The sequence below is a fragment of the Corvus moneduloides genome, chromosome 2 (genome assembly GCF_009650955.1).
Source record: "Corvus moneduloides isolate bCorMon1 chromosome 2, bCorMon1.pri, whole genome shotgun sequence".
In the NCBI taxonomy this organism is placed as follows: Eukaryota; Metazoa; Chordata; class Aves; order Passeriformes; family Corvidae; genus Corvus; species Corvus moneduloides.
Window position 1 is genome coordinate 121,194,320 of NC_045477.1, and position 24,848 is coordinate 121,219,167.

General features: G+C 41.9%; 1 protein-coding gene across 5 annotated transcripts in view; it reads right to left on the reverse strand.

Annotated features, from left to right (window-relative positions):
- Positions 1-24,848, reverse strand: part of TTC3 (tetratricopeptide repeat domain 3) — a 42,767-nt gene that overhangs the window by 1,951 nt on the left and 15,968 nt on the right. For 4 of the 5 annotated variants that reach the window (XM_032101134.1, XM_032101132.1, XM_032101136.1 and 1 more), the window contains 30 exons: positions 23,582-23,642; positions 22,304-22,370; positions 20,889-21,011; positions 20,428-20,565; positions 19,874-19,954; positions 19,040-19,152; positions 17,142-17,268; positions 15,597-15,719; positions 15,346-15,447; positions 14,863-14,955; positions 14,414-14,478; positions 13,687-13,823; positions 12,818-13,132; positions 11,906-12,169; positions 11,645-11,691; positions 10,030-10,086; positions 8,912-8,988; positions 8,657-8,803; positions 7,599-8,460; positions 6,442-6,507; positions 5,861-6,010; positions 5,490-5,629; positions 4,762-4,830; positions 4,378-4,474; positions 4,029-4,129; positions 3,478-3,571; positions 2,960-3,058; positions 962-1,374; positions 318-438; positions 5-226 (listed from right to left, as the gene is read on the reverse strand). In XM_032101134.1, the coding sequence (XP_031957025.1) occupies positions 5-226; positions 318-438; positions 962-1,374; positions 2,960-3,058; positions 3,478-3,571; positions 4,029-4,129; positions 4,378-4,474; positions 4,762-4,830; positions 5,490-5,629; positions 5,861-6,010; positions 6,442-6,507; positions 7,599-8,460; positions 8,657-8,803; positions 8,912-8,988; positions 10,030-10,086; positions 11,645-11,691; positions 11,906-12,169; positions 12,818-13,132; positions 13,687-13,823; positions 14,414-14,478; positions 14,863-14,955; positions 15,346-15,447; positions 15,597-15,719; positions 17,142-17,268; positions 19,040-19,152; positions 19,874-19,954; positions 20,428-20,565; positions 20,889-21,011; positions 22,304-22,370; positions 23,582-23,642 (4,571 nt within the window). The remainder of the gene's footprint in view (positions 1-4; positions 227-317; positions 439-961; positions 1,375-2,959; positions 3,059-3,477; positions 3,572-4,028; positions 4,130-4,377; positions 4,475-4,761; positions 4,831-5,489; positions 5,630-5,860; positions 6,011-6,441; positions 6,508-7,598; positions 8,461-8,656; positions 8,804-8,911; positions 8,989-10,029; positions 10,087-11,644; positions 11,692-11,905; positions 12,170-12,817; positions 13,133-13,686; positions 13,824-14,413; positions 14,479-14,862; positions 14,956-15,345; positions 15,448-15,596; positions 15,720-17,141; positions 17,269-19,039; positions 19,153-19,873; positions 19,955-20,427; positions 20,566-20,888; positions 21,012-22,303; positions 22,371-23,581; positions 23,643-24,848) is intronic. The other variant, XM_032101133.1, reaches the window with a different exon arrangement.

Below are 24,848 nucleotides of genomic sequence, written 5' to 3' on the forward strand. Positions count from 1 at the left end.
TTACAGCATTGTCCTGCTTTTTCCATTTGGCTTTAGGTATTGCTCCAGCATTTCCCCAGGGCTGCAGGTTTGGCTGAGAGGGGTTTTTACTGGAGCTGTTTTTAGGGGCAGGTGCTGCCCGGGGGGAGCCGGGAGCGATTCCTTCCGCAGGCACTTCCCGGCTCCGCGCTGCCGCCGGGGGAGCAGAGTCCAAGGAATGCACGGCCCTGCCTGCTGGAGGTGGTGCCTGCACAGGGATCACAAAGAATTGTGTTCCTTGGGGCTGTGCTGCTCTGCTTTCCATGGGGGGGGAAGGGGAGCAGCTCCAGCCCCAGTACCTTGAGCCGCTGGTCCAGGATGAGCTCCGTGACCCGTCTGAGGATTTCCTCCGGGCTCAGGCCTGCCAGGGTGTTCCCATTTCTCCTCTGCATGTCCCTGATGAAGCCAATGAAGTCTGAGCTGGAGGGACAGGAAAGGCAGGGTCAGAGATGGCATCTGGGGGGCACTGCAGGCTCTCTGATCCCAGCAGGATCAAAAGACACCAACTTTTCCCATGAACTGATGCAGGTTCCTGCTCCCAATAACTCAGTAACCAGGATCAAACCCCTAAACAATCATCAGAATCATGGAATGGTTTGGGTTGGGAGAGACCTTAAAGCCCATCCAGCCCCACCCAGTTCCATGGCAGGGACACCTCCCACTGTGCCAGGCTGCTCCAAGCCCCAATGTCCAGCCTGGCCTTGGGCACTGCCAGGGATCCAGGGGCAGCCCCAGCTGCTCTGGGCACCCTGTGCCAGGGCCTGCCCACCCTCACAGGGAACAATTCCTGCCCAATCTCCCATCTAACCCCACTCTCTGGCAGTTAAAAGCCATTCCCCTTTTCCTGTCCCTCCACCCCTTATCAGCAGAATAAAATCAATTCCTCTTGCACTTCATCCCTGGCTGTTCAGACCATCTTTCACAGCACTCCTTCGATCCATACCTGCTGTAGTTTGGGAATATACTCTGGAGCTGGGCAATAATATTTTCAATGGCTTTTGGAAGCTTTTTGTTGTTTGGAATTCCAGGCGGCCTCGGCTGCAGAGCTGAGGGATCTTGGTGGCTCTGGCTGGCCTGGACGTGCTGGGTGTTACTCCCAGAAATCCCTGATGGGCAGGATGGTGAGAGTTTATTGGAATGTGATCCCTCTGGAGCTTTGGGATGCGTTTTCCCAGCTGCAGAAGAACCCTCAGAGGTGGCAGGTGCTGGCTTAGCTCCGGTCTGTGCTGGGAGTGAAGGCTGGGCTGGAGCTTTTCCATCAGAACTCAAAAATGCAGGAAGGGGACTGGGATGAGCAGATGCCGAGCAATAGGTGACAATGGCAGGATCACACATGGGAGGTCTGCCTGGTATTGTCTAGGAAACAAACACATTTCACAGGAAAAACAGTGATTGAAACAAATCAAGTTGAACTCTGGAGTATTTGCAGTCTGAATTGTGACAGGTTTGGCTGTGCCCAGGACCTGGAAGGTCACAGCAATTTATCTTAAGAACTCCCTAAGATCAGGGCAGGTGTCTGACCCCGTGATTATTTCTCTTCTAAAAGGTCACTCTGGTGTTACTGCAGGAAAAATAAATTCCAAATGCAGAACAAGGGGCTCAGGAGTTGCTTTTCCCCAATAAATTGGTGGTGATTAAGTTGTCTCCATATTCTGTGTCAATAAATAGAAAGGACAGACCTAAAAATAAGGGGAATTATGCAGGAGAGGAACTTGCAGAAGCCCAGAAAAAGTGCAATAACAATCTCAAATATTAGAACAGAGCCCTGAATCTAAATTATACCCAGAACAAAAAAAAAAAAAAAACAAACAAAAACACAAACAAACAAACCAACAAACCCCAAGATTTTCTGCAGAGAAAAAAAAATATGTATTAAAAAAATAAATCTAAAAAGGACCAATCAGAAGAAACTGCTGAGATTTGAGCAAGGCATTGGTGGAGCTGTTGGCCCATGTGAACAGCATTTCCTGGGGCTGCTCTCATTCCAGATGCATTCCCATAAATGGCTCTGCTCCACCTCGTTCCTGACACGCTGGGCTGGGAGCTGAGGTTGGTGTTTGTAATCAGTGACACACGGTGCTGTAGGAATTCCTTCAGGGAAGTTTCCCCATGGAAAGGGTGCTCAGGCCTTGGAAAGAGCTGCCCAGGGAGGTTTGGAGTGCCCATCCCTGGAGGTGTCCCAGGAAGGGCTGGAGGTGGCACTCAGTGCTCTGGGCTGGGGACAAGGTGGGCATCGGGCACAGCTGGGCTGGGAGGGCTTTTCCAACCTAAATTCTGGGATTCTGCATAGTGGGGCTTGTCCTGATGGATTTTGGGGCTGTTCAACCTGGAGAAGAGAATGCTCCAGGGAGCCCCTTCCAGTGCCTGAAGAAGCTCCTGGAGAGCTGGAGAGGGACTTGGCCTTCAAGGGATGGAGGGACAGGACCCAGGGAATGGCCTTGAGCTAGAAGAAGACAGGGTTAGATGGGAGATTGGGCAGGAATTGTTCCCTGGGAGGGTGGGCAGGCCCTGGCACAGGGTGCCCAGAGCAGCTGGGGCTGCCCCTGGATCCCTGGCAGTGCCCAAGGCCAGGCTGGACATTGGGGCTTGGAGCAGCCTGGCACAGTGGGAGGTGTCCCTGCCCATGGAACTGGATGGGCTTTAAGGTCCCTCCCAACCCAACCCATTCTGGAATCCCAGGATTTTGGTGCTACAGGAACCCCACTGAGTACAAAACTCAGTGAGGAATCAACTTTGAACAGCTTGAGCCTCTCACAGGAGTTGGGAATGTGCTGCTCCCTGGCCTTCCCCAGGCTCATCTCCATCCCCTTTTCCTCTGGAGCTGGGATTTTGTGTGTCCAAGGCTGCACATTCCAGTTCTCCCTGGACACCTCCCACCACTGCCAGCCACGCTGAGGGAGATTCCAAGCACTGGACCTGCTGTGGAAGGTGGGATACTCACAAGAACTCCCTGAGGATAAGGAACATCCACGATTTCCACTTTACTGAGGCAGTTCCGGGCACCGTTTTTCACCAGCTCAATTTTTTCGTCATACTCAGCCTGCAGAAGGAAAACCAACCAAGCAACCATCATCTTCCTCCACATCAGCATCCACAGAGCTCCCTCTTCCTTAAAGATCACATTTTACATCGGAATTTCTCAGAGAGTTCCCTGTTGGGGTTTTTTTAAGAGGTTCCATGGATTTCTAAAGGTCACGAACCCAAAAAACCGGATTTCTTCATGTGGGATGCAATGTTGAAGCAAGTGTGTAAAGGACAGATTTCTGCCTTTAAAAAATGAAATATATCCACTAGAAATTAACAACCTGGACTCCAAACTGTCTCTTTTGTAATTAAAAAAATTCCCCTCAGCATTTGGAGGACAAGCTGTTGGCGTTTTTAAAAAGAAATGCAACGTTATTAAATGTTTTCATTTCCAAAGTTCACCTTAAAAGCTTGTGGAGAGAAATGAAGTTTTACCTCGACTTTTTCCAGTTGTTTCTTGACATTTGCAATAAATATTTCCCAGGAATCAATCTGGGACTTCAACACAGGAGCTGCTGAAGCTGAGCTGCTGAAATATTGAGGATTTGCAGTTAAACTCCAACATTCCCATAATTTTTGAGACCAGTGATGTTGTCCCAATAGTTCCTCCCTCAGCAATTAATCCCAGTTAAAGTTTTCAAGGGGTTTCAGGTTAAAATCAGTTACACTGCAGCCCTTTTCCAGGGATAACTGGAATTATTATTACCAAGATAATCTGATTTTCCCAGCTCAGAAAGACACAAGGATAAGGATGAGACTCAATTTCCAGCTGAATTTTGATTGGGGAAATACTATTTACCCCCAGTCCTGTGCACATTTATATTATAATCTAATACTTCTTACAAATATTGTATATTTTACACAATTACGTAACAAAATAAAAATTATTTTATATAATAAATACAATATAAAATTATTAGAATAATTAGAAAATTAAATAATTAACAACCAGGAGTAGTGGAATTCCTGGTGGGAACTCCCAGTACCTGCTCAGTGCCTTCAGCATCCTGAGATTTCCTTCTGCCTTGGCAATGGTGCCTTTGAGCTTCCAGATTTCAGTTTCCTTCCAGGTCTGGAGCACTGAGACCTGGAACCAAACAAAAAATAACAAAAAAAAAAAAAGGGATAAAACCTTGAACTAGGATTTTAATAGGAATTTAAACAAGAATTTGGTGGTTTGAAGTGCACACACAGTCCCTACAGTGAGGAATTTCAAGAGGAGTTTCCATCCCTGGCACTTCCAATATTTTTGGTATCATTTCTCCACCTCCAATCAGCACAAACGACCCCAGCTCTTGAAAAAAAAAAGGTTTTAAGGATTTTTTTTGTTTGTACCTCTGCTTTAACAGCTCTTTTCTCACACTCCTGGCTGTTATCTTGACTCTTTTTTATCAGCTCTTCCAATTTTCCTTTCTCACTAGCAAATTTATTACTGTGAAAGAAGCAGAAGGGAAGTATTTGAGTAACAGTCACAGCAGAGCAGTATTTAAAATTTATGCCATTTTAGAGGTTTTTTACAGCTACTCAGTGTCATGTGATCAAGGGAAATGTATGAGAATATGATTTTTATTCTTCTAAATATTAATATTTACTCATGGTAAGTAAAAGCAAACTAACTCAGAGTAAGAAATACGTGTTAAAGTGCTTATATTCCCCTAAGCCTTTACCCAGAGTGAAGCAGAAAAATGTAAATATTGCTGAAAGGGACATGAGTTTTACCTGGTCTCCAGAAATGTATTTAAACACTCATTATATTGCTTTTCCTTGTCATCAATGGTCTTCAAATACCTACAGGAATCAAACATTTATTAAGCTTGTTGTGACAAAGGTTTATTGGCAAATCTGGTACATGTTCCTCTATAACCACCAGGACAATCTGTAGCTTTTAGATGCTGTTTGATACCACAGGAATTATGGAATTCCCAGCCCTGGAAGAAGTGCCCCAGGCCAGGTTGGAGCAGCCAAGGATAGTGGAAGGGGCTGGAATCAGATGGTCTTCAAAGTCCCTTCCTACCCAAACTATTCAGGGATTCTATTCTAAATACATTTAAATTTATTCCTAATAAATCAGTCATTAATATAAAAACTGGCTGATGATTTTTCAAGAGAGATTTGGCCCAAACTACTTAAGACTAAAGAGAAAACAAAGGCATTCAAAGTCTGGGCTCTGTAAACTGAGAGGACATGAAAATACAGCAGGAATTGTCAAATCTGGTTAGAAGAATTATTGCTAAGTGGGTTTCATCAGTTACCTAAAAGCTAGTTTAGATGTTTACCTGTAATTTGCCAAGAAATACAAAATAAGGAAGTGGCCATGTCCATATTTCAGCCTAATACTGGGAGAAAATGGCTGGCTGGTTTCACAGCCAAGGATTAAATTTCCTTCAAGATTTCTGAAGTCTCTAGACTGTCAGAATGAGGGGATGCAAATCTATTTCCAATCATACCTCTCACTGGTATCTGAGTGTTTTTTAGCTGTGCTCCTCAGGGCTTTTAAGTTCTCCCGACTTTCCTTCTTCTCCTGCTGCCATTTCTTCATTTGCGTTTCCGAGTCTTGGTGGAACCAATCCAGCTCGTTCTGGGAGACCTGGAGGCAGGAAAGAAGAGAACTTTTATTTCTGAAAACAGTGGTTTATTCAAATAAAAGTTGGAGCAGACTGAGGATGTTTATGAGCAATCAGGGAATCCTGGAATGCTTTGGGTGGGAAGGACACCTTCCACTGTCCCAGGCTGCTCCAGGCCCCGTCCAAGCTGCCCTTGGACACTTCCAGGGATCCAGGGGATTCCACAACCTCTGATCCATGGGGAAAAGCTTTACCTCAGTCTCTTCAATACTTTTTTTCAGGAGCTCTTCCAAAGCACCAATTTCCTCCACGCTTCTGCTTTGTAACTGCTCAAATTTCTCCTCTGCTTCTTTAAGTTGTTCCTTTAATACCTGGTGCTCCTTCTCCATGCGCAGAAGATCTCCCTGAAAATTAATCAGTTACAAAAACCAGTTTGATTTATACCTGTTACCAGTTCAAAAGCCACATTTTCTCACTTTTTATCTCCTGGTACAGACATAAACCTGCCACTGACACCACTCTGAGCTGTCTCTATGCCCAAAGGGAATACTGAAATCCAGGTTTTGAGAGAGGAAATAGCATTTCCCCGAAACATTCAACATCTGAAGAGCTACAGAACAAAGCCATCAGAACAAAGCTCAAAAATCATCTCCTTGTGGGGCTGGGTGATGTTTCCAAGAACATCACAGAACACAAACAGGCAAACAACCCAAACCACAAAATATCTGTTAAAACCTGTTGTTTTCAGAGAGTTTTTATTTCTTCACTATTCAGTTTCTGGGCATTCCTTTAACCTCCTTCAGGAGAAATGCAAACCAAGATGCAGGGAACTTACTTGTTGATTTTCATATGGATGGAAAGGCAAAGTATTGGTTTCCCTATCAGCAACTTCCTGGTTTACCTAGAACACAAAAAAAAAATACTAAGAGTTGATTAAAAAGCTTCTCTCAGTTCACAGATGAGCTGCCCTGGCTTGGAGCTTTTGCACCTCCCCTATGGTTTTACAAATCCAGCTCTAATCCAGGTCTATAAATGATGTAGGGAAACATTGGGGAGCTGTTTCTGCAAGGGGTTTTTTTTTATCTTTCCCTGATTTCATTCACCACAAGCAATTCCAAGCAGTTCTGTCAGTCTTTAAAACAAAGCCATGCTCTAAATGTCTGAAAATTCAAGATTTGCAGGAATTGTCTCACTCTCCTGTCAGGGAGTTGCAGAGAGTGAGAAGGTCCCCCCTGAGCCTCCTCTTCGCCACAAATCCAAATCCTCAGATGTTGTGGAAGTGAAAACAAATCCCTGAACTAATCACAAAAGGAAAAATAATGACACAGAAGGACTTGGTTTCCTCTCTAAAGTGAAGGTGAAACTGATGTGTAGCAGCTCCCTCTGAGACACCCAGGGCTAAGAGCTGCAAAAACTTCAGGCTGAACAAAATTCAGCTACCAGCTCTGGAGAATCACAAATGAAAAATGAGTCCTCACAGAAAGTGGCAGCAACTTAAACAGAAAGTTCTCAGGAATCATGGAATGGTTTGGGTTGGGAGGGACCTCAAAGCCCACCCAGTGCCAGCCCTGCCATGGGCAGGGACACCTCCCACTGTGCCAGGCTGCTCCAAGCCCCAATGTCCAGCCTGGCCTTGGGCACTGCCAGGGATCCAGGGGCAGCCCCAGCTGCTCTGGGAATTCCATCCCAGCCCCTCCTCACCCTCCCAGGGAACAATTCCTGCCCAATCTCCCATCCAGCCCCTGCCCTCTGGCACTGGGAAGCCATTCCCTGGCTCCTGGCCCTCCATGCCTTGGGAATTGTCTCTCTCCAGCTTTCCTGCAGCTCCTTCAGGCCCTGCAAGGCCACACTGAGCTCAGCCCAAAGCTTCTCCTCTCCAGGCTGAACAATCCCAGCTCTGGCAGCCTTTCCTCCCAGCAGAGCTGCTCCATCCCTCTGCTCATCCTGGTGGCCTTAAAATCTCCCCAGCATTGTTCTCCTCCCATTCCTTACCTGAACAGCCACCATCCTCGTGTGAGGATTGCTCGTCCTCCCAGGTTTATTCCTCCTTCCCATTTCCTTCTTAACCCATTTACTCTGTTCAGCTTCACCAGAACCATTTGGAAAAGCAGAATCCTCCTTATCAGAGTTCTCCGAGTGGCCCCAAAGGCCTTTGTACTCCTGGATTTCAGCTGGCACAGAACCTCCAGGGATGTATTTCCTATGTGAAACTGCTGATTCCTGACTATCCTGATGAGCTGCAGGATCAGCATAAATATATCCAGGCTGAGCCAGGGCAGAAGGCAGAGGCAATATTCCATATTGATAACCCCAGGAGCTCTGAGGCAAGAACACAGCAGGGCCTTGGGACTCAAAGCCCTTTAGTAAAACACCTGGAAACAGCGACTCGTTTTCCATGGAATAAACACCCTCGTTCTCCAGAGGACTCCCAGGTGTGCAGGAAGCAGGGAAAGAACAGGGCAAATGCTGTGGAGTCTCATAATCTGTTAAATTAGCAGGTGCTGATAAAGGGGGTTCCACAGGGTACGACAGCGGCTTGAATTCCTCAGCATAGGGATTCAACTGCAGCTTGCTCTGGGAGGAATTCCCTTGGAATTCCCCACCTATATAATTTTCCTCTTTATTTCCAGTCTCATTTCTGCTTGGATTTCCTTCCAAAAGGACTGAGTGCTTCCTTAATCCAATCAGATTATCCACCATAATGAAACGAAGGGATTTCAGCAGGAAGGGTTCCAGGCCCCCTTCATCTTCTACCACCTTCCGAGTTTCCTCAGGGAAATTTTCATATTCCCCAACCAGTAACTTATTATTAATTTCCAGAGGGCCATGTTCTTCCAAGATTTGAGAGAAATAACTTGGGGAAAAAAAGAGAATTGTTATTATTAATCGAATTTTTTCAATGTAATTCTGAAATTGTATTTCACAAACATCAATCCACTCCTTCCTGGCCACACCAGACCCCCAGGATTCCAATTAATCCAAAAAATTATTCAAATGATGAAGTAAAACGTAACCCCCCGAAGCTGCTGAGCCCAGGAATTTATACTCACTCATATAAATTCTCACTGATTGGATCTGGATTATTATTAATTTGATAATTGTTACTATTTGAAACATTATAGAGAGCTTCAAATTCGGCCAGTTGCTCCTGGAGATATTCTGGGATTACAAATGGTTCATTGGTAAAATCTCTGTACCTTAAAAATCAGCAGAAAAAAATAAAGTTAACCCAGCCTTGGTGTTTGTAAGGGATTCTTCTCCAGCACTCTGGAGTTTGGGCAAGAAAAGCAGAATAAAATACTCACAAATTATTTTCTTCTATAAATATCTTCTCTTCTTCTCGTGGTGCTGTACTAACTCCACTGGATAATACTAAAATAGACTAATTGAAAACAGATTTCTTTTAGCTTTTACCTCACAAAAAGCCTGTGGAAAATAATCCTGCAAAGACCAGGAGTAAGTTATTTACACTGAATTTTGTCCTATAAATTCATCGTGGCCACCATGAACTGCAAAATTCCCAGGTAAAATTATCCGTGCTAAGCCACAGCAAGAAAGTTTTTAATTTAAAATTACTCATTTCTTCTTCAGAACTTATTTAGGAAAAAGAAATTGGGATATTCAGCCCCAAATCCCTCTTTTTTTACCAATTTCATCAACATTTAATCAAACTTTTACATCTGAGGCTGTAACAACTTCACCACAAGCAGGAATTATCCCTAATTCCACATGCTTTGATGTGACATTGATTATTGTCCACACCACTACAGACACTTCAATTGTCTTAATTTTTATTATCTAATAATTCAGAAATACACAAATAAATGCACTTAATTCAGAAAAAAGAAATCCTGGCTGATGAGAAGAGGAAAAAATCTAAAGTTTCCTCTTGAAATTGATTAAAATGATTAAAAGTTGGGGGCACCAAGCTGGACCTGAGGCTTTCAATAAAGCAAAATCCTCCAAAAGGCAGTGTAAGACTCAGGCAGAATAATATTCCAATAAAATCTATAAAATAATGAATCATTAATAACATTTCTGAGCATTACAGGGAACTTTGGCACTGAATTCACTTCTTCCCACTTGGCAAACTGAGATCACAGCAATAATTCAGGATTAGGCCAGTGGAAGGTGACTCCAGTCAGAGCCAAACTGAGTCTAAATAAGTTTAAAAATAGCTTTTATCCTGATGCATTTTAACAAAATTACGCACTTGGAGTCTTCGCAGCTTAATTTTACTTCAGGAAAAGCTACTTCACTAAGGATTCTCCTCAAGGTATTGAGGAAAACGGCCCCTGTCCACCTGAATGCCAGAAATTCTCAAAAAAAAGAGCAGTTTTTAGGATTTTTGGGCGGGTTTTTAGTATTACAAAGTGCTCTCTGCTTGGTAACATCTGTTTTAGCAGCTTCAAAAGCTACTGACCTTTGACTCTTTCAAATTCTTCTTCCTGTTTTTGTTTTTAACTTTGATTTCATTATTCTGAAACAGAAAAATGCAACAAAGTCACGGCAAACGTTGCTTCAGTTTTCCAAGCTACACAAAGCTGAAGGAACCAAAATGTGAATTAATTCTTATTAATTCTTATTTTATTAATGTGCACATTTTTAAAATCTGCATTTTATTAATCTGTACATTTAAAATCTGCATTTTATTACTGTGCACATTTGAAATTCTGCATTTTACTAATGTGTACATTAAGAATTCTGCATTTTACTAATGTGTACATTAAAAATCTGCATTTTATTAATGTGTGCATTAAAAATCTGCATTTTATTAACGTTTACATTAAAAATATCTGATTTTTTATTAATATGTACATCAAAAATTCTGATTTTTATTAACATGTACATTAAGAATTCTGCATTTTACTAATGTGTACATTAAAAATCTGCATTTTATCAATATGTACATTAAAAATCTGCATTTTATTAATGTGTGCATTTAAAAAATCTGCATTTTATTAACGTTTACATTAAAAAATCTATTTTTATTAATGTGTACATTCAAAATTCTGCATTTTATTACATGTACATTGAAAATTCTGATTTTTATTAATATGTACATTAAGAATTCTGCATTTTATTAATGTTTACATAAAAAAATCTGCATTTTATTAATGGGCACATTTAAAATTCTGCCTTTTATTAATGTGCACATTAAAAATTCTGCATTTTACTAATGTGTACATTAAAAAAATCTGCATTTTATTAATGTGTGCATTTAGAAAAATCTGCAGTTTATTAATATGTACATCAAAAATTCTGATTTTTATTAACATGTACATTTAAAATTCTGCATTTTATTAACATGTACATTATCAGTGCATGCATTAAAATCTGCATATTACTGTGCACATTTAAAATTCTGCATTTTACTAATGTGTCCATTTAAAATTCTGCATTTTATTAATGTATACATTTTAAAACTTGCATTTTATTAACAAGTACATTTTAAAAATCTGCATTTTATTAACGTGTGCATTAAAAAATCTAATTTTTACTAACGTGTGCATTAAAAAATCTGATTTTTATTAATGTGTACATTAAATAATAAAATGCAGAATTTTAAATGTACACATTAATAAAATGCAGATTAACGTGTAAATTTTTAAATTTGCATTTTATTAACGTTTTTAAAAGCTGCATTTTATTAGAATGTAAATTAATTGACTCTAAAGCTTTATTCTGAATCAAAAGTAAATCCTGGATTTGTAAAGGTAAATTTAACTGCAGACAAGAACTTTAAATGTGAGTGCCTCAAACCCAGAATTAACTGAAATACAGAATATATTTCTGCCAGTTGGGATGGATTTTAATAATGACACCAATCCCAAAGTGATTCAGAACGAGGCACACTTTAATAATTATTATTTAATAATTAACTAATGCAAATATCAAATAATTTAAGAAAAAGGAGCTACAAGAAGAGATTAAATCTCTATTAAGTCTGAAGGATGAGGCTGCAAAAGATTTCCTTTTCTAAAATACCAACAAACTTCTTTCTGAGCTGAGACCAAACACAAATGAAGTTCACTTACTGATAAATTTTCATTTCCTTGCTTCTTTAATATAATGGTTGGGTCAGCTGTTGGAAGGAGAAGAGTCCTGGTGATTCATGGAAATAACAATATTTGATCTCATTTACAATTTAACTGGGAAATCACAGCAATTATTGTGATAATCCTTCACCCACCACCACCACAGCAGCTCCAAAACTGCAGCTGCAGAACTTTTCTGTTCAAAACGGAGCAATAAATGTGAATTTTTATTGGCAATGTTTGATCCCTTTGCCTACTCACCCATTTTATCAAAGAATTCATCTAAAGCTTGATGGAGGCCTGGGAAATGTGCTCTGTTTTCTTCTAAAAGCCATATAAAACATCGGGTTTTCTCTAGGGGGGGTTTGAGGAAATAATCCCAAATCTCTTGCTTTTCACCATCAGCTGCCACATAATCAAATTTACTGCCATATTTCTGGTTCCACAGTGGGATTAAAATAGAAAGGTCAAGCTCTTGCAGAACTTGGCCATATTGTAGGAGGAAGTTTTTTGTAGCTGTCAGACCTGAAAGAGATGGAAAAATCCCAATGCTGCATTCCAGCTTTAAATTTTTAGTGCTTAAAATGCGATAGTCCTCTTCAAAAGGGGAAGAGTTTGGTCAAGAAATTAAATATACAGATGATGTCAAAGCTTTTGTGCCTCGAAAATGCAAACAAAAGAATGAGAAATGGGGTTGGTATAAATTCTACTCCCACCAATTATCATTTGTATAATAATATTTGTATGTTATCATGAATTCTTGGAAGGATATGGATGTGATGGAGCAGAATGAAGAACCCCCCAAACCCAAAATTCCACCTTCCTGCAAGTACAAACCCAACAGGAAACTGCAGAGCACCAACATGAAATTATTTCCAAGTTTAATGGCAAAACCCCACCATTATTTACTCTCCAAAACCAGATTAACTCCCAAATCTCAGCACTGAAGCCCGTTCTGGAATTTTAAGGCAATTAAAAAATTAAATCTGTTCCATTTTCTCCTTCCAGCATGGCCAAAGCCCTGCAGAGCCCCTGTGCCACCCAGGCTGGATCTCCCTCTCTAGAATGAGGGAAAGCAAAAGGAGGAGAAGTTTCATTTTGCTGTTTAAAAGAAGAGAAAGTGGAAAAGAGGGAATTCCTCCTCTCCTGCGCTGCTGCTGCACAGGAACCCACCCAGGCTATCCAGGTGCTTCAGCCACTTGTGCACTTTGGGATCCACCTCTCCCAGCTGGCTCAGCACATGGAGAAACCCCCTGGTCTGCACCCGGGATTTTTCCTGGATTAAGGAGTTGATGAGCTGCTCCAGCACCTCCTGGGAAGTGCTGCTACTTCGGGAATAGGAGGTGACATCCTCCTGACTGACCACACCCCACAGCAGTAACTCCTTCAGCAACTTGGCAGCGTCGGGAACAGCAGCTTTGATCTGCTCCGAATTGCGACGGATGTGCTGCAGCACCTGGTCCCCAGCACACAAGTACTGCCCATAACCTGGGAAATTAAAAACAGGGAATTAAAAAAACCCACAAAATGAGCAGGAGTTCATGTCCCTGCCATCATCAAAACCAACTTTCAAAAACAGGCGATTTGGATTCAGTGGTGTTTTGAATGATTTGCTTTATCACAAGGCTGAAAATTACAGGATTTAAATAATTATAGGGATTTCTACCATAGAGCCTGAGCACTATGAATTGGATCCAACACTGATTTACATTTTTGTTTGAAGAAATAAACACCTTGCCCAGATTTTAGGATGAGCAGTCCCAATGCCACAGTGACCTGCAGTGGCTCCAAGGATCACAACTGAAGATGAGCCAGAGAAAAGGAGAGAGCCAAGATTGAAAACAAAACAAACAGGGAATAAATGAAGGTGATTTTACAAATCCACAGGAAAACCAAAATCTCCCAAATGATCAGGGTCTGCCATTGAACAGGGATCCAGAGAACTCTGAGTGTGACATGTATGGGGTAAAAAAAACTCCAAACCTCCCATTCCTGACGACTCTTTCCATGCAAAAATGAGAATAATCCACATTTCCACACACCCCTGTGCTGACTGTCCTGGGATTGCTCACTTCCCTCCTGGTTTTCCTCAGTTTTCTTTCTGGCAGAATTCCGGGCCTCTTCTCGCGCTCGTTTTCGCCGCAGTTTTTTTTCTTGCTTCAGTTTTATCTTCCTAAGACTGAAAAAACCAATTCAGCAGCGAGCCAGACATTAACTGAGATGAAAAGATCACACTGAAAAGTACAAATAGAATAAAAGTGGTCTTCATTTAGAAACAGAGACCACAAAAGTTCATAAAAATATCCATGTCCTCAAGACGTAATAATTTTTACTCCCTTTAAAGACGTCTGAATTAGGATTGGCTTCAATACTCTTATTCTTAGTTTAAAAGTCAGCATTTTGAGGCAAATACTAACATTTTATTCCCTTCATTTTTAAAAATCTGTTGTTTGTCCTCTCAGCCCGATTCCTCATTATTTAAAGGTTACTTGACCAAAAAATTGCAAACTCAGTTATATGAAAGGTCTGGGTATCAATAACTGCAGCAGCAGCACTAAATACATTTTTATTTACATTTTCTAAACAGTCACACCAAATAAATTCTGTGGAACAATTCAAATGCTTTTATAATGGGATCACAATGGATTTTACCAGATTTGTTTGGCTTCTCAGGCCAAGGGCAAGCATAACTTTCCAAAATCTTTGTAAAAAGGCATGAAAACCCCTCCTGCTTTGCTCTGAAGTGGAGTTAAACAGTCTAGATCTTACCTTGAACATTTCTGTTTAATGCAGGCCCTTGGTGGTTCCTTGGGTTTTGGAATTTTTTGTTCAAACTACCAAAAACAAGGGATGAGACAGGAATTACATTTGGGCTGTGACACAACAAACCCAACACTCATTTCTGCTTCTCTCAGGTCCATTCTGCTCTGGGGAGAATTCATGATCTGGGGAGAATTCTTTATTAATTCTCCATCTTCCTGTGGCTCTGGGGAGTTATTCCTGAAGGATTACTGAACTCCAGTCCCCACCCATGAGAATCTCACCAACACCACAAGGCAATTCCTGCTCCACTAGAACAGGAAATTAATATTCCTAAATAATCACCACGTTTGGTAATTAAGGCAGCACAATTTTTTTTTTTTTGCAGTTACATTCCCATCCTCCCTTTATCCCCTTAATATTTTAATTATTTTCATAAAAAATATGACCACACTTACTTCACATTTTACCAGCCCAGAAGAACTGAAAATAACTATTTTGGAAATAAGGCCTTTACAATCAGGAGTAAAACACATTTCCTTAAGAAAATCCTGCAGGAAAAAGGGACACACACAACAAAGGGATTGAAATCCACACACAATTTATGTCCTCACACAAATTCATTTCTTAATTTGAGGTGACCAAAGCAATTAAAGGAAGCACAATCCTAAACTCTTCCTGGATGCTGGCTGAGAGCTGACTTGGGAAGGGCTGAAAATCAAAAATCATGGAAAATCTGTTGCATCTTTTATTCCCAAAGCTCCCTCCTCCAGCTTCACACCCAAGAGCCAGCTTCCAGAATACTTTTAGGAGTTCCCATGGTGCCTGACGATTTCCCTTCATTTTATCCTGGCTGCTGAATTTTGTGAAATCCCTTCACATATCTCAATACTGGAATCTTGACAAAAATTTAAAAAATTCTGGTCTGGGAGAGGCCTTACCTTATCATTTTTATCACTGTAGCTTGTTGTTTTCAGCTTTTTCCAGCAGCTGATGTGGAACTCCACTCTGCACTGCTGACAGCAAATAACACGTATAAAACCCTAAAAATGAGAAATGGCAGAAATGGAACCAAAAACAAATCAAAATCAAACCACAAGAGAAAGCAGAGCTCAGCTTAGCAGATCATATAAAAAGGGGCAGAAAACACATCAAGTTTTACTTCTCAAACCTTTTCCAACTGAAAATTTACCTTAAAGTCTGGGTCTGTAAAAAATATTTGGATTTTGGAGTAGCCATGGCACTGCTGATATCGACAAACAGCATCTGGCTCTGGAGGGAATTTACATTCCTCAATATAATTCCTTAAAGCCATCTGGAAAACACAGAACTACGTGAGACAAACTGCACACAAACTGCACAGAAATCAGGGAAAGATTCCACTTCTACTCACAAACTCCTGGGGACTGCAGTGAAACACAACCGTCTTGGAAAAGCAGTGACTGATCCCAAAAAAACCAACTCTTTCCTAGTGACAGCCATGGAAGATTGGCCTTTTATGGCCAAAATATTCCAGGGTTTGTTGGAAGTGCTGGAAGCTGTGAGCACTCAGCTCCACACACAGAGAAAAATGCAGGTTTATCCTGAACCAGTGCCCCACATCCTGAGCAATTCCAAAGGGTGGGAATTTTTCCATTGTCCACATGGTAAAACAGATCACTCAGATCATGGGACAAAAATGGGAGTTTATTGCTCATTTCTGAAGATTCCCAACATTCCCAGAATGTCTCACCAGAGGTCTGGGCTAAGGATCAAGCTCAGACCCAGCCCTGGGGAGCCAGGGAGGTCTCCCAGGATAATTTCTGAGGGAAAAACTTCAGAGTGGCTTCATGTGGAGTCAGTACAGGGCTGGAATTGAGCCCAGATCAATAAAACATCACCAAGAACAGAGCCCTGACAAACCCTGGCAGGTATCTGCATTATCCAGAGTTCCCAGAGCACGGATTGCTGTATCCAGGTTGCTGGGGGAGGTCTGTGAGAAATCCTGAGGTGGGATTCTGGTAGGAAAGAGCCCAGAAGTGCTGCTTGTACCACAAACTCAGCAGCTCTGGGGACTTTGGCCAAGCTCATCCACTGAAAAACCTTCAGAGTTGTGCTGTGCCAAAAATGCCTCTGTGCAGAGCAGCTCCTGGTGCCAGACTTTTCCAGTCAAACAGGGAATTTTACCATGGAAATCCCAATGTTTTATCCAGGAGCTACATGGCCAAAGTCTCCCATTTGGTTTTAAAAGCAGCAGCTGCTGCAATTTTCAACTTCACATTTTTGCCAGTTCAGATTTCGAACCGCTCTCTCCAGAATTCTGCTTTGAATTGACACCTGAAAGTTTGGGAGTGTGCAAGGAAGAGAACCAAACATTATCCCAAAATCACTGAGGCTGGAAAAGAGCTCCAAGATCCCACTGTGAACCATCCCCACCTTGCCACTGAGTGCCACACCCAGGCCCTTCTTGGACACCTCTGATAAAGGATCAATGATCAATGTCTATGCCTGGTGAGCTCACACAATGCTTGTTCTCCCAAACCACTGGCCTGTGGGAACTGCACAATTCCCACTGTGGAAGAAGGAGAGCTGGAATTTCTCACTGAATCCTCAGCCAGGTCACCTTGGGGTCTCAGAGCATGACACAGAGCTCCTGTCCACGGGGTGCTTCCCATCCTTCATTCAGCCACACCTTCCTTGGATCTTGGCAAGGAGGAGGAGGACAATTTTCTGTTTGGTTCCTTTTTTAGTAACATACCTGTAAATTCTCCATTCGTGTCTCCTCGATGACCTGAGTTGTTCCTGGCCAGGTTAAAACTCCAGGGATAATCTTGAAATCAATCATTAGCTTTGACCTCAGGAACTGGTCGAGGGCGTAGGCAAATCTGGAGTTTGGAACAGGTAAAGCACACTCAGATCTCCTGGGAGGATCTCCCTCACAACTTCAGGAGTCATCTTATCCTCCCAGCAGCAAACAGTGGCAAGTGAGAGGATGTGGGATGAGAGAACACCTGGCTCCTTCAGTGTTCTGTTCATCTCCGAGATGAAACGCTCCAGGTGTGAGGCAGGAAGGGGCCCAGCACCCAGGCAGGGATGAGCCTGTGCTCCTGAGGGATCCGTGGCTGTGGGAATTCGGGGTGAGGACGTGGGGGACACGAGTGACCTTCAGCTGCTCAGCCAAGGAGGGGACACAGACTCTGCTGCCTGGATTTGGGTTTTCCCTGAGTTCAGGGAGTACAGGCATGGGAATGGCTCTGCCTGGATTAGCCTGCCTGGCCAGAGGTGCTGTCACCTGTGCAGGGACTTTTTTGGGGTCAAAACTGCCAAGGAAATGAGCCACAACCATGGGAATGGGATGCAGGCAGCTCCTGGGACACAGACTTCAGCCAGGAAGGAGGAATTCCCTCTGAGCACCCAACACCCCCTGAGCAGGTGCTTTTAGACATCCCACAGGAGGAGGGGAGAAGGTTTGGTATGGAATATTATTTATTTGGCATTATTTTGGCATGGCAAGGGTGGGCAGGGAGGTGGGGACCATTCCCTGAGGAATGGGAGAGGCCCAGTTCCAGCTGGATCCAACAAACCCAGCCCAGGGCACAGCTGGGCAAGGCTCTGGCACCTCAGGGAAAGCAGGGATAAAAGGACAAAAGCTCCTGCACAGCTGTGAGGAGCAAGGAAAAAAGCTCCCCCATTCCCCATCCCTGTGGGCAGCTCAGAGGGAAAAGAGTCGGGAATGAGGGAGTGAATTCCAGCCTGGGATAAAGGAGGGAAGGAAAAAGGTGGTTTTGGTTGTTTTACTTTGTTTCCCACTCTCCAATTCTATTTTAATGGACAAGAAGTTGGTTTTCCTCCCAGTGGGTCTGCTTCCTATGAGGGATTAGGAAGTGTCTCCCTGTCTTTACCTCGGCCCCGCAGCTTTTCCATGGAATTTCTCCCCTCTCCCGCTGAGGAGCAGGAGCACAGCTGGATGAGGAACTCCCAGCCAGCCCAGCTCAGCCCACCACGAACCTTTATGGGGGATTTTGATCCCACAGAGCACCAGTGCCATCCTAAAATCCCTCCACAAGCTTCCCACCGCTCCTGCCCCCACAGCAGCCGGGATTGCAGCCTCTCCATGCTTCCCATGGGGAAGAAACTCCAGCAGGAATATCACTGGGAGCAGCTCCAGCCTTTTGTTCTCAGTTTGTTTCTTGGCCTGTCCCTGCATTCAGGCTCCCCCCATCCCTCTGGGATGTGGCCAGCTCAGGAAAACATCCCTCCTTATCTGCTCCAGGGAATTTGTGACTCCCTGGAGCCGCCTTATCTCGATCCAAGGTCACACTCCAGCTCCCCAGGGATGAGATAAATTCCTCTTTCTTCAGGAAGCATTTTCCCCCCAGAACAAAGGGGTTTTGTTCTTCTCCCCCAAGCTCTCCCCCACTGCAGGGCTGTGCTGGGCAGGCCTATCCCTGAATCCCAAATACTCCCTCAAATCAGCTCAATTCAGCAGTTTCCATCAGATCCTGAGCAGGAACAAACTTCCAGCGGGACCAAATCCATCTGATGGATGAATTTAGTGATTCACACAGAACAATTAAAGCCTCACCACACACAACTCCTCAAATAAAAAGATGATTTTTTTTCCCCTCAAACCCTGAAATTTTCCATTAGACCAACCTGTTTTGCTTGAGGTAAACCCTTCCAAGCCCGTAGTGTGCCAAACAAAAACAACTTTCCTCTGGATAGTCCTCCACTATTTTCTTAAACTGAACTTCAGCGTTTGCCAATGCCTTAAAAGAAAGGTGAGACACAAATACATGGAGTTTTGCCAGAGTATTTCCACTTTCCCTGGGTTTTTTCCTCCTTTAGAGTGGGTCAGTGTGTGCTATTTGTTGATCAGTCTGAGGAACAGTAAATGGAATTACACAGCCCTGTGATCACAGGCAAAGCTTCCCTCTCTTTTTCTAAAAAACCCAATTTATTCTGTACACACAGACTTGCTGTAAAATAAAGGAATTCAAGGACTGAGCTCAGCTATGTTTCAATTCCTTGTAAGACACTGAAAATCACCAAACACTGCAGGAAGAAACACCCAAAAAAACCCCGACCCCCAGTGCTGATTTTTGCATTTTCCAGAACCCAAAGCAACCCCCACCTCTTGTTTTAGGAGCAGAATATTTGGGTTCAAAACACCAGCTCAGAGCCACGTTACAAAGCAGAAATAAAAACTATTCCTATTTCTATAAAATTTTATAGAAGCTGTAATTTCTTAATACTTAGAATCTCACTTGAAAGCTTGAAAAGAAATTTTATCTGATAACCTAATTCATCAAAATCATCAAGGATTTAGTCCTAGATATTAAATTCTAAAATGTGGCACAAGGTTCCTTCCCCCCTCATTCTCTCTCAGTTAGGAAGACACAAAAATGGATGGGAAACTGCCCGAGCTAGGGCTTGGAATGAAAACAGTACTTAAATATAAAATAAATTAAAATAACCTTCATGTCCTACCTCAGGATGTCCCAATCCCAGGAGGGCAGTGGCATGTCCATAGATAAGTATAACATAATTAATATTAAGAATATTCGCATACTGCAAAACAAAAAGAGTCAAATTATAGCAAAAGCACAGCAAAAACATGGTACAAATATTGTAAATTAATTTTAAAAAATCCAGGATGACCCTGGGGTTGGGGACTGATTGGGTACCAGATACACAAACACCAAATTTCAAAGAATTTGCCATCAAAATCCTTTTTACCCTTCATTGTTACGAATCTGACAATCACAGAATCACTGAGGCTGGGAAACACCTTTAAGCCCAACCAACAACGGAGCTTTTTATTAAAGAAAAATAATATTTGAGCCAAACATTTGGTATGACTCTTCTAAAAACATTATTCTGGAATATTTTGGAAACGCAGGTGCGTGTGGAACATTCCCAAAATATCTGCCAACAATCCAACACAACAATGATTCTTTTGGGGGAAGGGAGGAGGGGCACAGGGTGTGGGAAGGCAGAAACCTCCATCAGTGGCCCCAAGCAGGGAAGTGCTCCCAGTTTACCGTCAATTTGGAGGTGTAGAGGAGGCTCAGGAGCTGGGAAAAGGCTCGTTCAGCTCTGTGGCACTGCTGCTCCAGCAGGGCTCTGCAGCCATCCCGAGCCAGGGACACCACATCCTCTGGCAGACTGTTGAAATCCACCTGGAATGTGCAGGGAAAGGGAAAGTCAGCCCAGAAGAAAACTGCATTTTCCTTTTTTTTTCTTTTTTTCTTTTTTTTTTTTAATAAATAATAATATTTTGGCAAATATTTTTACACTGCACCTAAAACTATTTTTACACTGCCCCCCCCAAATACATCCTGTATTGCTGGGTTGGTTTTCCACCCTGTTCTCACAATTAGCAGGGAAACACTTGGCCCTGCAGCAGCAACTCGAGGATCAGCCTCATTCTGGGGGAAGGGAGGAGCTGAATGGATAAATGTGAATTTCTGTAAAAATAACCAGGTTATTTCTCACAGTTTACCAGGAATTCTGGAGTGTTCAAAGCTCTCAGCAGCGGTAATAAAATGGGTTTATCACTGTCCAGCAAGGCTGCACCACGCTCCAGCCCAAAGGATTTAACATCTGGCAAGGGACTGAAATCCACCTGGAATGTTTGGAAAGGCAGTAAGTTCAAAAGAAAACATTTTCTTTGGGTTTTTTTTTTTTTGCTTTCCAAAGCAAGCAAAATACTTGCTTTGGAAAATAAATATTTGCTAAAATACTTCTCTGACAGCCAAGTGGAAATTCTCTGCTTCCTCCTGAATTGTTTTACCACAATTTCACTTTTCAAGCAGCAAACGAGGTGCATTTTTACCAAACTCCTAAACTAGATTTTCATGGAGCTTCTAATCTCTTAAAATTCCAGTTTTCATTCCAACTTTCTCTCCAGAAAGCTTCACCTTTAGTTCAAGCATCATTTTAATTCTTCAAAACCCCAAAGCACAACCCAGACTTCTGCTTTTCCTCACTTCCACACTCCCATTTTGCATCCAAATGTTTTTGGAAAAGCTGGGAATTGCTTCCTTCTGCAACACTCTGCATCCAGCTCAGCTCACACTGGAAGGCTGCAGAGTTCATGATTTTATTGTGTTATGTTGTTATTATGTTATCAAGTTGTTATATTTTCACTACTGATACTTCCTGAAATCCGCAGGAATTTCCACCAGGGAGACTGTAAATAATGCAGATTTATTTTAACTTCCTAAAACTACTGGGTTAATGCTGCCCCATGTAGTTACAGACCAGAATAAATTATATTAGTTAAATGGTAACTTGCACGACAGATGAAGCTGATTACATTAATTAAAATGCTCCTTCCAACACCAGTATTGAATTAAAAACCAAAAACAGGTATTTGATAGGAAATAAAGGGTCTTAGGGCAGGTAGAACCTGCACCTTCTGAATTCAGCTTTGTCCTGTGAGGTATTTAATCAGAATTGAGATTTCTGGTGTTTGCATCCCCAATTAACAGGGATGAAAGGATTAATTGTGTGCATTCCCATGATTTCCTTCAAGAATTTATTGATGCTGAGCCCAGAGAAGGAGAATTCTCCCTCAATGTATGAATTTTACAGCGTTTCCCACAGCCATCCCACAAAATGCTCTGTGGTTATTCCCAAATGTATCCAGCACAGGAAAACATTTAGGCAGAATTTTGGGAAGGGCTTTATAAAGCCCTGAATGATTCCCAGGCAGGTTTTAGAGCAGGAGAAGAAACAGGAACCAGAAGAGAACTCCAGAATAAATCACTGTAACCACAGAGTTTCTGCCTCTGATCAGAGCCATGCAGAGCACAGAGCGTCCAATTTCGGAATAAACCGAGATTTTTTGCAACATTCCTGAAAAATGACAAATCATTTCCAGTTTAAGGCCACGAGCTGCTGAATTCCCATTACCTGTGGCACAGCACTGCAGCCTTTATCCTCCATGGCTTTAGGCTCTCTCTTCACATCCATGTCATCCCTACAAAAAGCAGGACAGGAGTACCAAGGGTTTGTAAAGTCCTTTAAATCTAAATTTATTTTTAATAAACTGTGTGATTTCCATCAACTCCCCCAGTGGAGAAGCAATTCTGGAGCTGGTTCAGCTGCTTTAAAGAGGATTTGTTCCAGAGTAAATGAAAAAATTTCCTCTCCTTATAGTGAAAGGAAAAGGAAGCCAGTGCTAATTCAGCTGAATGACATCAGTGACCTCTCCTGTGGCAAAATTTCAATTTTCCTACCTACAGGGGTACCCAAATAATTATGGGGGAACAACAGGATCGCACTGCAATAAACACTGATTAGAAGATATTTGGGTTTGTGGTCACACTTAGATTAGGACTGGGAGCAACCAGGTTTCCTAAAGGCTTGGGCTCTTCTGCACCAGAAATGTGCCTTGGAACAATTCTCTTTAATGGAAACGTCCCTATTTCCATGGGAAAATCTGATTGTGCTGCACCCTCATGTTTTGAGCCATCCTAAACACAACCAAGAACCTCTGGAGCGTGGCGGCCCCAGCACCACTGGCAGCAACGATTGCCTCTGTTAAACTTTGTTTTAAGAGGAAGCAAAATCATTATCCATAAAACCTACAGTGCTTTTCACCTCCACTAATTGAATTTCAGCCCCAAACCACCAAACACAACCATTCACACTCCTGTTCTACAGGAGGACCCCTGATTTAAAATCTGACTTTGATTGTGCTTTAAGTGAAAATTGGAGCCAACAACCAACCAAAGGATTCCAAGTGAAGTTCTTATCAGAACTTGTATATCTTTGTAAGTATAAAACTTATAAAACCAAATTTCATCTTTTTCCTGAGCTCAGGAAGTGTCAGAGTTTGAAAAAATGATTTGGTGCAAAGGAGGCCTTGGAAATGAGGTAACAGTGAGTTGTGTCGTGGTGTAACTTTGGATGTAACAACTGAGACAAAACTCCTGTTACCCCTCTGCTTTAACAGCAATTATTCAAATTATGCCTTCATTTATTAAAATTCAGCTGGGCATGGAACATGTTCAGTTTTCAAGTAGTAACTGTGGAAAAACTGGAATTTTGGGGACTTTACCCACTATCAGGACATAAAAAAATGTACACAAAGCCACAAGTAAGAGGCAAGCAGCACATCCAAGTGACATTAATCTTCCATAAAATAGCTCACAGTAATAACCAATTTTAAAATAAAGTCTTTTTTACCTCATCTTTTCATAGTCACAAGTTTTGGCTTTTGGCCTTCGTTTGTTTTGCTGACTTTGGTCTGTAACAAGGGAAAGGATTTTAAACAAAATGATCATTACCTAAAACAAGCAACCAAAAAAATGCACTGGGAACTCACCTTTTGCTCTAGAAATTGCAGATCTTAAAAACTGACCAGGTCAAAACTAACACAACCAAAAAGTGTTAATACCATGAATTTGGTTTTATTTTGGTTCAATAGTATAGGATTTTATGAAACCTAAAAAGAGGAAAGATTTCAAACAAATAGAAGAATCTAAAAATCCTGCAAGGTGTGATCTGACTCCACAAAATTGAAATTATTAAAGTGGACTCCAAGCTAAAGAAATCAGTCTGTCCTACAAAAGCACAGTTGATATTATTGTATATATATAAAATAATCATTATTATATAATTATGTATTATTAAACATATAATACATTATATTATAATGTATTATACATTATATATATTATAAATTATATGATAGTGAATAATACAGTATATTACAGTACATACATTCTACATTATGTGATGTATTATAAAGTAACACTGTGCAATATTTTATACTAAAATTGTTTGGGGTTTGGGTTTGGTTTTTTTTTTTTGTTATACTATCAGTGAACAATCAGAATTTTCAAAGGGAATAACAGATCCCCATGGAAGTTCAAGTTTCTCTAGAAAAAAATGATGAGGAAGACTTTTTTTACTTCAAAATCCCTGAGCTAAAACTCAGTTCAACCCCTGTCAATCTCAAATGCAAACAACCAGAGACAGATGGCCCTGGCTACAAAATAAATAAATGCGACAGTGTGGAAATGCTGGATGACAAAAACAAGGCAGGATTTATCAGGTGAGACCAATTCGTTTTTCACTCCCAAATTTCACATCAAAGACCTCACACAAAGTTCACTGAGGCACTTCCCAACTCCAGAGATCCAATCCTGCTGTGGAACAGGGACTGAGGAAACAATTCCTGAGCAACGAGGAAGGAGAAAATGTGTTCTAATACTTTATTGTGATGGGCAAACGCAGGAATTCCTGCCATTAACTGCAAAATCATCTTTTTTACTGGACACAGCCATGGGAAAAACAATCCAGCACCTGGATTGTGACTTTTGGGTTTATTGTTATGCTCAACTACCGGAAAGTCAAATTTGAAAACAGGAGAAGGAGATATAAATGTTATACATGAAGTTTTAGCAACCATCTGTGCTTAAAAATGATACTCAGAGTATTTTAAACATGA